The following is a 16,799-nucleotide window of genomic DNA, read 5'->3' on the forward strand; positions in this document are numbered from 1 at the left end:
TATTGAGCACTTTCTGTGTTCTAAGGACTTCTGCATTCCATCAGGTCTTAAAATTGCCATCTGTGAATTAGGTCCTATTTATTGTGTCAGTTTCTCAATTGAGGAAACTGAAATTCACACAGCTGTTAAGTGATGGTGCTGGGATTTGAACCCCCCACCCCCACCATGGCCAGCTCTGGCACCCTTGTTCTTAACCTTGGTGACACTGCCATCCATTTGAGGATGAGCCAGCCACTTCTCACAGAGGAAAGGAGTCATGTGCAAGGCTAGGGCACCTCTGGCATGTGCTCGGGGTCAAAAAGGCAACTTCTATGTGACATTGGAGGATTGGAAGTGACTTGGAGCTACCTAGTTTTACAGGAAGAACTGGGACTCAGAGCATTTGCAAGACTGCTTTGAGGGACGTGGCCCATGGCATTGTATGACTGCCCATCATGTGGTGTATCGGAGTTTGTGGGAGCTGGACTGTCCTAGACAGGCGGGTACCTCACCCTGTCCTGTCCCTCCCCGGCTAGACTCAAGCTGAAACGACCTTCTTCAGGCTTGGCCTCACTCTCTTTCCTTCTTATCCTTACCCTAGATTGACAAGTATCTCTATGCCATGCGGCTCTCCGATGAAACTCTGATAGACATCATGACTCGTTTCAAGAAGGAGATGAAGAATGGCCTCTCCCGAGATTTTAATCCAACAGCCACAGTCAAGATGTTGCCAACATTTGTAAGGTCCATTCCTGATGGTTCAGGTGAGTCTCTCACCCAGAGATTGGGCTCTGAGAGCTGAATTCTTTGTGAAAATGTCCTTCCAACTTTCTTTCATTTGTTCATTTATTCCTTAACTCCTCCACTCATCCATCCATCCATCCATCCATCCACTCACCCACCCATCCATCCTTTATCCATCCATCCACCCACCCACCCATCCATCCTTTATCCATCCATCCATCCGTCCATCCATCCTTCATCCTTCCATCCACCCACCCACCCATCCATCCTTCATCCTTCCATCCACCCACCCACCCATCCATCCTTCATCCTTCCATCCACCCACCCACCCATCCATCCTTCATCCATCCATCCATCCATCTAATGTGTGCCAGGCACTAGAGATACTTTGGTTGGACAAGGCTATTCTGCTCTCATTGGACTGACTGTCTAGTGGTTAATGATAAGAAAGGGAGTGTGTATGGCCCTTACAGATGCCGTGTGGGTTGCCCTTATGTCTCTAGAACGTGAAAGGCTCCAGAACAAATGAAGAGTTCATTTTAGGAAAATCTCTTCATCAAGGACACTAAGACCTCCCTTCAGATAAGTAGCAATCCCAGTGGCCAGCTAGATATTGGACTCAGAGGGGAGATTCAAGTTCCCATGTAAAAAAATTTTACAGATGCTAAATGAAAGTAGCCCCTAAAGCAGAGGAATGGTGAGGGGAGGTTGAAATGGAGAAAAAAAAATCTCTTGTCAGCATGCATCTGTGTAGCTCATGCTCCACAAAGGGGAGTTGGGGGCTCCCCATGGAGTGTCAGTACCCCTTCCCCAGAGGAGTGGGCTGAGCTCCTGCACTTGGCAGAGTGGAGGCTGAGAGGACACAGCTCAGCACACTCCGTGGAGGCCATTCTGTCGGGCTGACCCGCAGCTAGTAGTTTTTGGGGGCAGTTGCTGTACCAGCCCCAGCTTGGCACACTTCCAGGAATCCTGCTTGGAGGGGTGTTCTGTGCTCTAGACTGGGGTTCATCTGCTGCGTGTGCGAGAAGGAGAGAGATTATGGGGAAGTCCAGTTTCTCTAGAGGCTGGGAGTCCACACCCTGAGAGGATGGCCCTCATACATGTCTGCTGTTTCTTCCCTGCTCTGGAGGCTTGTTTCAAGCCTCGATTTGGAGCATCTGGTACACAGCCTGCAAAATGGATGTCAGGAAAACTGTTGGTGTTCACAAAGGATGGGTAAGGGCACAGCTTGTTGGAGAGAGACTGGCCATGGTGGGAAAGGCCTGCTGGACCTACAGTGCTCTTTAGGAGTCCCCAGTGAGATTTGGGTGCTAACAAAGGGCATTGGCTCTGTTGGCTCTGTTGGCCACACACGTGTGGTTTGTATCATGTGGACATTGGCTATTGGAAACCTATTCCACCTCCACCCTTTTGTTTTCTTTGAGGTGCTGGTTACCAGCAGTTTTAACTTTTTAATAATGACTAATTCTGGTCATCAGAGTGATGGGATGGTGGTATGTCCTGGGTTTTGTCCTGATATCTCTGGCTTTGTGGTTCACTCCTGCTTTCTCCCAGCTCTGGATAGCACCCACATCCAGGAGCATTGAGCCTCTCCAGGATTAGCAGAGTTCTGTCAGAGAGGCATGGCTGGGCCTGCTTCCAGCTAAAAGAGGAGGAATGGGCGGTAATGTGGGTGTGGGCGGCCCTCGGAGGGCCCCTGCTCTGGCTTTGCTTGGGAGAGCTCAGAGGGATACCTGATGCCCGCGGGGCACCTGATCCTGTGTGACTGGCCCAGGGCTAATGTGTCCAAGGACCATATGTCACGCCAGGACCATATGTTAGCAGGGGGTGCTCTCCTTTACTCTTTCAGAAACCATTTGCAGAGTTGAGGCTCTCTAAGTGTGATGTTACTATGTCAGTAATCTAGCCATTTACCCCTCTCAGCTCCTTTTCAAAATAAGGCTCAGAATTTAGACTCACTGGAGAAAAACACACTGCAGCCCTCTCCCAGACATTCACAACAGATGCCAAGACACTCTATCTAGGCACTGAGCTGTCCTGCAGAAAAGAAATCGTTTAACCTGGCTTACCTGCCTTTTCCCCTGACCTTTGATCTTTTCTTACCTACTTCATCCATTTTGAGACACTTTTTAGTTTGAATGTCTCTGAAATCAGCAATGCATCGTGCTATCATTGCATCTCAAAATTGTAGCAGGCAGCGTTCGTTCTTTCTCTGAGGTATGTAAAATAATGATGTGTCCGACGATCCTTGGTGTCTTCAGAGTGATGACATCTGTGGTGACTAACATGCCATGCCGGGGAATGCTGTCCTGGGGTTGGTGGAACGAGAGCCAGCAGCCTGGGCCCCACGCCTCCTTTTGAGCCTCTCTATTCTCTCCAGTATGGATACAGCCAAATATTTAGGGCCTCTGAGGAGCACAGAGTGGTGTGAACAGAAGGAAGATGAGGAGATGGAACCAAAGCCCAGAAGTTGAGGGACCCCCTTCCTGTGCGGTGCCGGGGTCTGCCCATTTGCACTTGGCACCCAGCCCTGCCCGTGTCTTTCCTGGCTTCCGGTGGTGGTGGGCAGCCCTTGGTGCTGCTTGGCTTGCCAGCTGCATGTCTCCAGTCTCTGCTTTTGTCATTATAGGGCATTTCCCTCTTGCAGGGACCTAATCAGATTCGGCCCCACACTAAGGGCTCATCTTAACCTGATTACATCTGCAAAGACCTTGTTTCCAAATAAGGTCAGGTTTACTGGTCCCAAGGGTGAGGACTTCAGTATATCTTTTTGGGGGACACAGTGCAACCCTAACACACCCTATAGGCTTGCTCCCTATAACTGTTCCTAATATTCATGGCTGGGCTCAGTTCATGTGCCCTGGCACCCACACTCCATTTGGAATGGACCCTACAGTCCCGTGCAGGCATTGACATTGATGCCAAGGCTTCACATCCCTGACCCCAGTCCACCCCCTGCCCTGTCGGCCGGTCGTGACAGGAGTGCCTCCAACTTCAGGTCCCCTGCACTCCTTTATTAGTGGAGAACTGCGAGGTCCCCTGGAGTAGTCAGAATTCAGGCCTGGTAAACTGTGGTGCTGTTCCCTTTTTAAATGTTAATCACTGCTTTAACTGTATAATTAGTCAGTGACAGAATTAGTGGTAATCCCAAACCACTGAGGGATACGTTGGACTCAGGACTCAGCTCTTTGGACTTAGCTTGGTGGAGGGATGATTGCTGTTAAGTTAAGGGCCATGTGATTTCGGAGTTAGAGGGAGAAACAAACCTTTCCTTTCCTGCTGACCTTGACCCGGGGGGCCGGACTCAAGAGTTTTGAAACTCTACTGATTTTTTGGAAGTGTATCAGTACATTTTTATTATTTTTCCCCCTCTCTTTGGACATTTTTTATGGGCAACAATTTTTCTTTAATTGTTCTTCGGTAATCTATACATTAATTTTTTTTAAAAAACCCTAAAGTGGCTTTTAGCTGCTGCATATCCTTTTTGGAGTAGGAAAGGTATGAATAATAAATAAAAGAAGGAAGATATCAAAGCCTTTTTACTTTGGTGACTTGGCTAAATAGAAGGTCCCCTTTCAGAGCTGCCCATCTCCAGGGATAGCTGGTCATCTGCATCTGGCTTCCCACAGAAGACCTGGCTCACTCTGCATCTTGTTTGTGCAACCTCCCCTTTTTTCTCTTCTTCTCATTTATCAGTAAGGGAATTGGAAATACAAATTAGATTGCAAGGGTTTTGAGGGTAAATTGAAATGAATATCTCACTGTTTCTGCCCCATGGTTCTGAGCATGCACCTTACCCATAGGAAAAGTTGGAAAATATTTGATTTGTGGTATGTTCAGTTCATTTTGGGGACCTCAAATATACATAGTGTTATTTTCAAAGGAAAGAAATTCTGCCTTTTCCCATAGCATTTGGGCTGATCTCTTATCTTTCTCTGTATCCTTATCTGGGAAGATGATTGGATTATCTCAAAAATTCTTTCCATCTATGAAATCTGCATGTCTCTTGTTCTGGTTGGGTTTTTTTTCCCTTTAAAATTTTTTTAAAAAAAATTCATTTAATTAACCTATAGTATATTATTAGTTTCAGAGAGAGAGTTCAGTGATTCATCAGTTACATAGAACACCCAATGCTCATTACATCATGTGCCCTCCTTTAATACCCATCACATAGTTACCCTGTCCCCCCAACCCCCACCCCTCCTGCGACCCTCAGTGTGTTTCCTATGATTAAGAGTCTCTTAAGGTTTGTCTCCTTTTCTTATTTCGTCTTGTTTTATTTTTTCCTCTCTTGTTGGGTTTTTGATGAAGGTGTAGAACTGTCATCAAGTAGCTGGTTTGCAGACATGGAAGGAAAGCCTTTGTATCTCATGCACAAAATCAATTCATTGAGCAGGGCAAAGGTAGGCATTTCCTGAAGGCGGGGTTTCTGTTTGCCCTGTGTTCCATCTAGTGCCGACCTGGACTTAAGAAAGACATCTGTCCCTGTGTTTGTTTTCCATTATTTGCTGTGAATAATGGCAGTCATCATAAAGTGGAGAGTTGCCAGGGGCCCTTCAGGTGTTTTGCTTAATGAGCCTTCTCTGGAAGAGTGGTTCTCCTGGCTTCGGTAGAAATGGGAAATGTGGGAAGTTGCAAGTAGGAGACAGCAGGAGCAGGAAGGAAGGTTGAGGCCAAAGATTTGAAGAGGTAGTTGGAGGGAAGCCCAATGCTATAAAAAAAGAGGCTGAACTTGACATTAAAAAGAGGGGAAAAAAACCCAAACACAGAACACTGGATTAATCTCTGGCTCAGCTGCTTCTTACTTGACTGACCTTGGTGGTGTCACTTAACTCCATATGTCTCCATTTCCTCATCTGTAAAATGGATTCTCAACCCTACTTTCTCTGCCTCACAAGGCTGCAAGAAGATCAAATGAAAGTGCTTTGGAAAGTGCAGACCACCGTGAGAGTTACAGTGGGTCCTTCTTCTCCTTAACACTAGTGTCATCTAATAGCTAACTTTGTAAGAATTCTTTGGGAAGGCCCTTCCCGGCTGATACAGCCAGTCAGAGGATGCCCAACATCAGGCCTAAACATGTAGGTCTAGCCCTGGGGAAAAATGATTGAGAATTTTTCAGAATTCACTGGCATCTCTGTGATGTCACAGGAGAAGGAGGCAGAAAAAAGGGAAAAGCAAGTGCAGGCTGTCTCACTCCCACCCTAATACCCCACAAAATGTGGAGGAGCCCACAGACGGCTGTGGCTCTGGTGCCTCTGCAATGGGGTGACGGGACACCATGGCTCTAACTGGTGAACCAACCAGAGATAAAATAGACGCACTTTGTTATGGAGGGCAAGTAGGTAATGGGGGCTTCCTTCCCTAATAAAGAATATTGAATTTAGGAGCCTTCTGGCTATAGTTGAAAGAAATCTAACTCAAATTTGTGTAAGCAAAAAGTAAAATTTTAGGTTCATATAACTGGGAAATCTAGTTGTAAGTTGGCTTCTGTATCCTGGGACTCACCCATCTCTTATTCTTGTAGTCTGTGTGTTGGCTGCATTCAAAGGCCACGTCTTCCATATGGTGACAAAGGTCTGCCCTCCCTGCCCCCGCCTCCGTGCTAGTGATCCCAGTGATGGTGTTGGAGGGGGTGATGATTGGCTGACTTGGGTCATGTGCCCATCCTGAACCAGTTGTGATGGCCAGGATAGGTGACTCTGGATGCTCCTGGATCATGCACCTGGGTCCCACATTGGTCGCGCTAGAGCGACAGTTTACCCATGACCTGAGATGAAAAATGGGGAGGATAGTTATCTAAAGAGATGCTAGACAGCCAGCAAGGTTTACTGGAAATCTTTTTGCTCTACCAGAAGTCATTCCTCAGTGACTTCTGCTGGGCAGAGAATAGTACTAGACGGACAGGCATTTGACCCGGACAGTTCTCTTGAACGAGCAGTAAACACCGATTCCCTGCTGTGTGCAAGACTTAGCATGAGGAGAAGGAAGTAAGCAGTCACTTTCAAGTTGCTTGTCATCCAACTGGGGAAGATAAGGCACATACATACACACAGAAGAGAATGCGCATCACGATATTTGCAAGTATGTGAGCCACTAAGAAAAGAGAGGGGCTCTGGCTGTGCCAAAGGTATAACCACGAGCAAGTCATTCAGCTAGATTGGCTGGAGCCTCCTTATCCATAAACCAAGAAGGAGTTGGTATTTGTCCCATGTCTCCTGAGCTGCAAATGTGATTTACAGAAAGAGGTGCCAGCTGCCATTTCCTTTAGCAATCTCAAACACACCCTGGAACCAGGGTCACTGCTCAGGGTAGGTTTGGGAACTGCACTGGGCTTGACAGTGACTCGTTATAAACTGCCTTCTGGGACAGGCACCCCTCAAATCTGTTGACTCCCACCTGCAGGTATAGGGAATGTCCAGTATTTAGTGTTGTCCTGACATCCCAAAGTCACCCTTTCTGGTTGCCGTTTCTGACCCTAACTTCTTGGGACCCTAAACTTGTTGAAGGAAGGAGCAGTGGAGAGCTGGAGTGGACAGGCTGCAGTGGGAGGCCCGGATGGGGCATGGGCCTTTGTAGAGTTGCAGAAATGAGGCCGGCCCCATGTATCCTAAGGCCAGATTCCTCCCATTATTAGCAGCTGAGGTCACTTTCACTTCTGCTGCTTGAAAAATTTTAGGCCTGAGTCCTGCAGAGGTGCTGCCTGTGACCTGACTCCCCTCCTGCCTCAGAGGCTGAAGGCTTTCACTTGATCTGTGTCAGTGCTGACACCAATACACAGCAGCTTCCCTGCAGATGCCTGGAATTTGAGCTCAAGAACCTTCTTTCACTTAGACCTTTGATTCAACTGAAAATGAGACTTCTTTTTTTTTCTAGAGATTTTATTTATTTATTCATGAGAGACAGAGAGAGAGAGACAGAGAGAGACAGAGAGAGGCAGAGACACAGGCAGAGGGAGAAGCAGGCTCCATGCAGGGAGCCCGATGTGGGACTTGATCCTGGGTGTCCAGGATCAGGTCCTGGGCTGAGGGCAGACGCTCAACCACTGAGCGGAAAATGAGATTTCTGACCAGGCTGGCAACTGACAAATTGGTCATTTTGTGTGTGTGTGTGTGTTTTTAAGTTATGATGTAAAGTTGGTGTAAAGCATGAAAAAAAATAAATGTTTATTTAGACATTAAAACAGTAAAAAGTTAATTAAGTAAAGACATCAAAACAAAACAAAAAGTACCCATAATTTCATGCTAGCACGGTATTTGCTTTGGTGCCTGTTAATACTCACAAGTGGCTTAGAATTGTTTGCCCTATTGAGTTTTCATTGTCTTCACTGGAGAACAAAGCAGAACAAAGCCAAGAGCTGCAAAGAGTCATGGGTGGGTATTGAGGAACCCCGGAATGAAAGCCTGCCATTCTGGTTGCACTAAAGTCTCACTCCACTGCTACCCTTGGGGACCCTCGTTCACGAGGTCTGTTCTGCAGGCAGTTTGAGTTTGAGCTTTGGATTCACACTCAGGCTCTGCCACTGAGGTTGTATGCTTGGGCTAGTCACCTAACCCCTCCCATCCTTCACTTGTTTACCTGCAAAATGGGGATCACAACAGTACCTACTGCATAAGGTTGAGAGTGTTAAAAATAAAATGATGTGTATGAAGCACTTATCAACTGTGATTCCATTCATACAGAGTGCACGGAGGCTCAGTGAAAGTTAGTTGGTGGTAAAATAAAGTGAGTTTCAGGGGCTCCTAGGTGGCTCAGTTGGTTGAGCATCTGTCTTCTGCTCAGGTCATGATCTTGAGGTCCTGGAATTGAGCCCCATGTCGGGCTCCCTGCTCAGCAGGGAGTCTACTTCTCCCTTTCCCTCTGCCCTTAGGTCTACTCGTGTTCTCTCTCTCAAATAAATAATAAAATCTTTAAAAAGAAAAGTACTTTTGATTTCTAAGTAATTCTTCCTCCTGAGAGGATGCCACCTCCCTCATACCAGATTCAGTTTTTTAACTGGGTAGCAGTAAGCACCATGGAGATTAGGGTTCTGATGGGAACTCTAAGAAAACTGGGGTGGCTGGCTGGCTGGCTCAGTCAGTAGTTGAACATGGATTCTTGATCTTGGGTTTGTTTGAGCCCCATGCTCGGTAGTAGAGATTACTTAAAAATGAAATCTTTTTTTTTTTTTAAGATTTTATTTATTTATTCATGAGAGACACAGAGAGAGAGAGAGGAAGAGACATAGGCAGAAAGAAAAGCAGGCTCTGTGCGGGGAGCCCGATGTGGGACTCGATCCTAGGACTCTAGAATCACGCCCTGAGCTGAAGGCAGACACTCAACCACTGAGCCACTCAGGCATCCCTTAAAAATAAAATCTTTAAGAAAGCGCCCCATACCAAAAAAATCCTCTGAACTGATTTGAACAAACCACACAGTCAGGGGCAGAATTTCCTACAAATTTGTGACACCTGCTTCCCAGCATTCTCCCTGGGTCTGTTTCCTTTGGACCATAGAAGCACTTTAAAACCAGTGGCATCATGTGGCATATTCATGGAATAGAATATAATTTGGTCATAGAAAGGGCTGAGATGCTAATATGTGCCACAACATAGATTCACCTTGAAAACTTCAGGTATAGTAGATGAAAGAAGCGATCTGCAATAGCCCACCTACTGTGTGAGTCCATTGATATGAAACGTCCAGAGTAGGAACATCTGTAGAGATAGACAGTAAGTTTGTGGTGGTTGGTGGATAAGAGGGGTTGCCGGGAAGTGGGTATGGAGTTTCTTTTCAGGATGCTGAAAGTGTTCTAAAATTAGGTAGTGGTGATGGTTGCACAACTCTGTAAATATCCTAAAAAAGAAAAACAACACTGAATTCTACACTTTAAAATGGATGAATTGTAATGAACTGAAATGAAAATAACCTTAAAAAAATAAATGGGGATGAATTGTATAATACATGAATAATTTCTTGATAAAGCTGTTATTTAAAAAATCAGTCAACCAGCAGCAGCAGCACTGCTTTGTGCTTAATGACAATAAGCAGGACTACCTTGAATGAGTGAATGATTAGGCCACCAACTCCTGTGATCAAGCAGCCATCGAGTATTTACTGAGTTCTTCTGGGTGCCATGTGTAGATGCACATAAGCCTAGGCTGTGGTTTTTCTCCCAAGGAACTTGAGAGAGAGGATAATAATAGTGAAAATCTGCTGTGAGAATCTTCGGTTCCTTCATTGAGTCCTTTACCACCCTCATGAGTTCAAGTATTTGTTGAGCTCTTACTGTATATCAAACACCATCCTAAGTTCTAGAAATAGGGCAGTATGTCAGAGATTACAAGTTGGTAGAATCAAAGATATGTGTACTTTATAAAAAAGAGAAGCTTTTTTTTTTTTTTTTACTAACCATCCATTACCTTAAAAAAAAAAAAAAAAAGAACGAGACCCAGAATAGCCAAAACAATCTTGAAAAAGAAGAACAAAGCTGGAGGATTCTCACTTCCTGGTTTCAGATTTTACTACAAAGCAACATTAATCAAGACACTGTGGTGCTGATATAAGGATAATAGATCAGTGGATCAGAACTGAGAGTTCAGGATATCAGTTCTATATCAACATTGAGGAAAAAAGAATTCGGAGTTCAGAAACCCATACGTGCATGGTCGCTTGATTTTTGACAAAGGTGCAAAGACTGTTCAGTGAAGGAAAGAACAGTCTTTTCAGCAAATGGTGCTGGGATAACTGGATATCCATATGTAAAAGAACTAGGTTGGACCCCTACCTCACACCATAAAGAAAAATCAACTTAAAATGGATCAAATACCTACATGTAAGAACTAAAACTATAAAACTCTTAGCAGGAAACATAGGTGTGAATCTCTGTGACCCTGGATTTGGCAACAGCTTCTAAGATAGGGCTCCAAAGGCACAAACAACAAAAGAAAACAATAGATTGGTTGTACTTCATCAAAGTGAAAAACTTTTATGCTTTGTAAGTCACCATCAAGAAAGGGAGAAGACAACCCACAGAATGAGAGAAAATATTTGCAGATCATATATCTGATAGAGACTTATGTCTAGAACATGAAGAAATCTTAAAATTCAACACTCAAAAAGACAATCTAATTTTTAAAACAAGCTGGGGAATCTGAGGGGACATTTCTCCAAGGGAGGTAAAAAATGGCCAAGAAGCACATGTAAAGGTACTCATTGTCATTAGCTAGAGAAGTGTAAATGAAAATAAGTAAGATGATAAATATTGAGGATTGGAGAAGTTGGAACCTTTATATATCACTGGTGGGCTGGACAATGGGGCAGCTCCTCAAAAACTAGTATCAGTTCCTCAAAAAGTTCAACGTGAATTACCAGTTGACAGAGCGTTCTACTTCTAGGTATATACCCAAGGGGAATAAAAACAGCTGCACAAGATTTATGCAGAAATATTCATAGCAGTGGTATTCATGATAACTAAAAGGTAGAAACCACCCAGATATCCACCCACAGACAAATGGGTCAATGAAATGAGGTACATCAATATAATGGATTATTTGACTATAAAGAAATGGAGTACTGACACATGGTACAACAAGAAGCTGGTCACAAGAGGTCTCATGCTTTATGATTCCATTCATATGAACTGTCCAGAATGGGTGAATCTTTGGAGACAGAGTAGATTAATGGTTGCTTAGGGGCAGTGGAGCAAGCGGGTACTTGATTGAGAGGGTGATAGTTAAACAGTTCAGGGTTTCTTTCTGAGGTGATGAAAGCATTCTGAAACTGGTTTGTGGCAATGGTGGCATAACTGAATATACTAAAAACCATCGAATTGCACACTTTAAATGGGTGAGTTGTCTGGTGATTTATATCTCAACAATACCGTTACCTAAAAATAGAATATTAAAGATGCTTCCCTAGGAAAATGAGATCCCAAGCAGACTTGTATCTATACTGCTGTAGGATTGAGGACCTAGGGGATGACTGGGGCTTGGGATGGCAAGAGTGGCTGTCACCCCTGGCGTGATACACATTGGGACAGTTGGGCATGTCCCTTGGCAGTAAAATTAACAGATTTTAACTGAGTTTTTTTTAAAATTATTTTTATTTTTATTTTTTTAAGTTTTATTTATTTTTTTTAAAGATTTATTTATTTATTCGGGGGCGGGGAACAGAGACACAGGCAGAGGGAGAAGCAGACTCCATGCAGGAGGCCTGACGTGGGACTCGATCCTGGGTCTCCAGGATCACGCCGTGGGCTGCAGGCGGCGCTAAACCGCTACGCCACCGGGGCTGCCCTAACTGAGTTTTTAGAAGCATGTGTAACAATTACTAATGAGAAACAAGGTAAAGAATGGTTAGATGGTGGCTTGATGGTTTGGGATCTTCCCACGGCCGCCTCCCTTGCTGCTTGTCTGGTAGCCTCGACATACAATCCCATTATCTTTGTCCCACTCAGCCCCACCCTAGTTAGTGTAGACATTGGGCCCAAGGGATGTAACCATATCAGGCCGGTTCCTCTTACGTGACTAAGAGGGATTTCTGTTAAAAACATTCCCTGTTTAGAAACAACACAGGTGTCCACCGACAGGTGAGTAGATAGGCAGTGTGGTAACTGTATACAATGGACTATCAGCCAGCCTCAGAAAGCAGTGAAATTCTGACACATGCTACAGCATGAACTTTGAGACATTATGCAAAGTAAAATAAGCCAGACGCAAAAGGCCAAGTATTGTGTGATTCCATGTCTGTGAACTATCCAGACTAGGCAAATCTGTAGTGATAGCAAGCAGAGTGGCAGTGACCAGGGACTAGGGGAGGAGGAGTGAGGAGTGACTGTCTGATGGTTCTTAAGTTTTGTTACCCTGTAAGGGCTGATGAAAAGCTTTGGAGATGGATGGTGGGTGATGGTTGCACAACATTGTACATAACACCACCTAAAGATGGTTATAGTAGTTAATTTTATGTTATATATATGATACCATGATTTAAAAAAAAATCTCCTGGGGAATAAGTCGGGGTGTAGACTCCCTGAGATGACAGGAACTCAAGGCAGGGAAGAGACCTCAGACGTGGGATTTACTCTGAGTTGAAATACCTGTTTTTATTTTATGGATAACAATGCTGTTTGGGGGAAAGGATAGGGAATTAGAGAAAGTGTAGGTGGGGCTTTGTGTGGAGTTTGGGTCTCTCGTTCCCCTGCTTGGAGCCGGCCTGCTGCATGCCAGGCTGGGAGGGTTTCCCTGGCCCATTTTCCAGACAGAGCAGTGTTGGATGAGGTTTACATGGGAGGAGGCAGGCCAGCCAGACCTGTCAAGAAGCAAGCAAAGCATGACGCCTTCCTGTAACATACGAAGCTGATGTGATACCTGTTGTCTCCCTAAACAGAAAAGGGAGATTTCATTGCCCTGGATCTTGGCGGGTCTTCTTTTCGAATTCTGAGGGTGCAAGTGAATCATGAGCAAAACCAGAATGTTCACATGGAGTCCGAGATTTACGACACCCCGGAGAATATCGTGCACGGCAGTGGAAGCCAGGTGGGTCCCCTCTCCCTTCTGATCAGCCCCAGTGGGTTCAGACGTTTGGGAACTAGACCAAGCACTGATGGCTGAACCCATGAGAGGAGTCCTCAAAGATTCATGTGGAGGGGGGCTCCTGGTGGAAGGGTGTGACCATCTAAGGAGAGCCCACTCTCTGGGGAAATTGGTGGACGGGAGTGTATAAAGAGGGGTCCTGGCAGCTGTGGGGGTAAATATATTCATTCCCTTGGGATCCTGGGTTTGGCTCCCTAGCAGAGGTTTAGCAGAGTCCTTGGGTGAAAACGCTCTTTCCTTCAAGTCATTGGCCACTCCACCTCGCTCACCTAGGGCCCAGGGCATGGCTGTCACCTGGTAGGGCAGTAGGAACTTGAGCTCATGGTCCCAGGGATAGTCAAGGGCTCCTGGCTACCTGATTTAATGGTCTCCTGAGAGTCCTGGGTACAAACTGTCATCACCCCCTTCCCTCACATTGGATACCTGAGGCCCCTCCCCTTCATGGGTGCCCGTGGAAGGACTGCCTTCCCTAGCTGGCCAAGGGGTTGTGGATGTGATCAGAAGGCCTCTTGTCCTGTGGCTGGCTGTGGTGAATGGTGGGGCCCTAGCTCACTAAGGACCCTGTGGACACTCTGTGTCTGTCACTCTGTGTCCTGTTAGCCCATTGGGTGTGGGAGCTGCTCTGCCTAGTCTCCTGGAGATGTTCAGGCTCCTGTGGTCTGTAGCTCGCCTCCTGAGTCATGGCCACTGCCCAGGATATGTATTCATTGCTTGCCAAATATTTGTTTTAGGAAGGGTGTGTTCATGTCAAGGTTCGTGACTAAGTTCTCCAGAAAACTCATTTGTTCTGAGCTGGACTATGAGATGAGACCCAGGAGCCTTCTCCTCTTGACTCCACTTTGTTTCTAAATTACTGTCGGTGGGGCCTGGAGCAAGCTTTCTGCCGATTTTTGGTTTTGGGCTTTTTTTTTTTTTTTTTTTTTTTTTTTTGCGGAGAGAAAAGGGCTAATCCTAGTCTAGGTTTGGGCTTAGGGCTTTTCTGACTGTGTCCCACGGAGCATGGAAGAAGACACTGTCATCAGAACAGGCAGCCAATGAAGTGAGTGTATCACTCATTGGATGGCCCTGCCTGCAGGTTCCCTTGCTTATCCCTTCACTGTTGGGCTGCAGCAACTGGCTCATCCTTCCTATGAGTGCATGAGGACAACCAGCTGTGAGGTCTCCTAATCCTGCTCAGTGGTTGCTGCTTTATCCTTCCTGCAAGTGGCCAGCAGCCTCGAGTTGGCATCCTGCTCCTTTCATTTGACAATAAGTACTGACCTTCACTGTGAGCGACAAGTCCTTGGGTTTAGCCACCTCTGCTGCCTTCACCATCAGGACTCTTCCCCCATGGCTGAGACATTCATGTGTGCTTTGGCTTGATCTTTGAGGAGCAGGGTTTGTAAATTAAGGGAGTACCCCCCAACAGGTGCACACTTGGCTATATATCCACTGCCACAGTGACTTCTTTCTTACTGCGCCCCCAGGACCTCATCTCTCCCAGCCTCTGTCCTCATCTTCTTAGCTCTAGGATCACTGTTTCTTGCCATGTTTCTGCCTCTACTCATTTCAAGCAGTCTGCAAAACAAAAACAAAAAAGGTGATGAGGGTGATGATAATGATGGTAATGATGGTGTATTTATTATTACAGCAGTACTTCCATAGTGCTTGTTACGTACAGGTCACTGGTGTCAGCACTTTGAATGAATTAACTCATTTCATCATCATTCCCATTTTATAGATGAGAAACCTGAGGCTCAGATTTTAAGTAACCAGCCCCTTGGGTCACAGCTCATAAGTGATAGAGCTGGGATTTGCACCCAGGTAGTCTGGTTCCAGATGTTGCAGTTTCAGCAACGTGGAACACTCTGAGCCTGGGGCTTGTCTTTATTGTTTTTAAAATTTCTTGATGGTCAGGAAGTGTGAGGGCTGTGGGCAAGGAGGAGAGTCCAGGGGATGAGGAAGAGGGTTGGCAGTTGAAAATAGGGATGAAACAGGGAACCCTCTTTCAGAACTTTGGTTTGAGATTAAAAATAAGTATCAGCGGACCATTTTTCTTATCAGCCCGTAGAATATTGTAGGAGGCTAAGGGCCCCATTGTGCTCATGAAGCAAGCTCAGACTCACAGTCTATGGAACAGTCCTGAATTCATGGGGTTGTGATTTCATCTTCTCTAATATGCAGGAATTTTAGATAGATTTTTAAACCTTTTATTTGGAGTAATATTAAACTTACAGAAAAATTTCAAGATAAACAGAAAGAGCTCCGGTAGATACCCTCATCCAGATTCCCCAATTCTTAACTATTTGCTTTATCTTTTTTTCTACCCCTCTACACACACACACACGCACGCACGCACACACACACAAGTATCCCAAAAGGTTCAGCTCAGCTTAAGGTTTAACAATACTCTTGGAAGCATGAATGCAACCTTCTTAAAAATCATATCTTTAGTTTGGGAAATTTTGAATCATAAATATGTAAGTTTTTGTTGTAGTCATTTTTATCCTTTTTAGTCGGAGAAATGGAATCTGTGTGGGGATTTTTAAAATAATGATTATGTTGTTAGAGGGAAAAAAATGCTTTTTAGATACAAGAATCTTGAGCCCTGTGGATCTGGGTAACTTCCCTTCCTGATGGGTCCCAGACTTGGGTTAGCTTGGTGGTAGCTTCCTGTCTCTTGAAACAGGCTGGGAGCTCCTGGGCCATGAGCATTTCCTTCTTAACAGCACTGCTGGGCTGAGGTGTTTGGTTTGGATCTGGGAGCCCTTAGAGCACCTCTTCCATGGGAATCCATTTCTACAGCTGGCCTTCTCCCTGCTACTTCCTGCCTGTAGCCTTCCCTCCAGCCTCCCTTCAGCTGGCTGGCCATCTTTCCTGAGGGCCACAGGGGGGCCAGGGGCTTGTGACAGCAGATGACGCGGGGCTCGCTGACGGACTTAGTAATGGATTTATATTACTTAGAAATGTGGGTCGTGGGAAGCTTAGCCCAGCTTCTCCAGGGAAGGTGGTCATGTGTCTCTTGAGTCGGAGTCACTGGCTGCAGCCATCGTCCGAGCAATAGTGAGTCAGGGACAGAGGCTTTTAGTCAAAGTCGGCAGGTTTTCCTTTACTCTGGCAGGCGGGTCAGATTTTAGAGCTGGGTCAGGAATATCTGGGTAAAGTTGGGGAAAGGAATAGTGACTTTTGGCCCCTCTTGAGGATATCCCTGCAAGGAAAGCTTTCAGGAAGTAGCCTTGTCTGGGAACATGGGCTGGGGTTGCTTCCTGTGACCATGTGGTTGGCCCTGCCAATGCTGCCTTCTTCTGGCTTTCTAGAAGCTCTGTAGCTGTGCAAATCCCATACATAGGGGAGGTCTAGTGTTATGATAGCCATGTGAAAAAGATTGGGTTACTGAGACTGCGGCATGGTTGCCAAAAAACATATATATGCTTTGATTACATTAATAGGGGTATAGAGCTAAGGAAAAGAGAGATTCCTTAGTTCAACTAAGCTCTCCTGTGTTCAGAACACATATAAAACATTATA

General features: G+C 45.5%; 1 protein-coding gene across 5 annotated transcripts in view; it reads left to right on the forward strand.

The window, feature by feature from the left end:
- Positions 1–16,799, forward strand: part of HK1 (hexokinase 1) — a 120,317-nt gene that overhangs the window by 71,091 nt on the left and 32,427 nt on the right. For all 5 annotated transcript variants that reach the window (XM_077894801.1, XM_077894803.1, XM_077894802.1 and 2 more), the window contains 2 exons: positions 581–743; positions 13,087–13,235. In XM_077894801.1, coding sequence (XP_077750927.1) covers positions 581–743; positions 13,087–13,235 — 312 coding nt within the window. The remainder of the gene's footprint in view (positions 1–580; positions 744–13,086; positions 13,236–16,799) is intronic.

Source organism: Canis aureus, chromosome 4 (genome assembly GCF_053574225.1).
Source record: "Canis aureus isolate CA01 chromosome 4, VMU_Caureus_v.1.0, whole genome shotgun sequence".
NCBI lineage: Eukaryota > Metazoa > Chordata > Mammalia > Carnivora > Canidae > Canis > Canis aureus.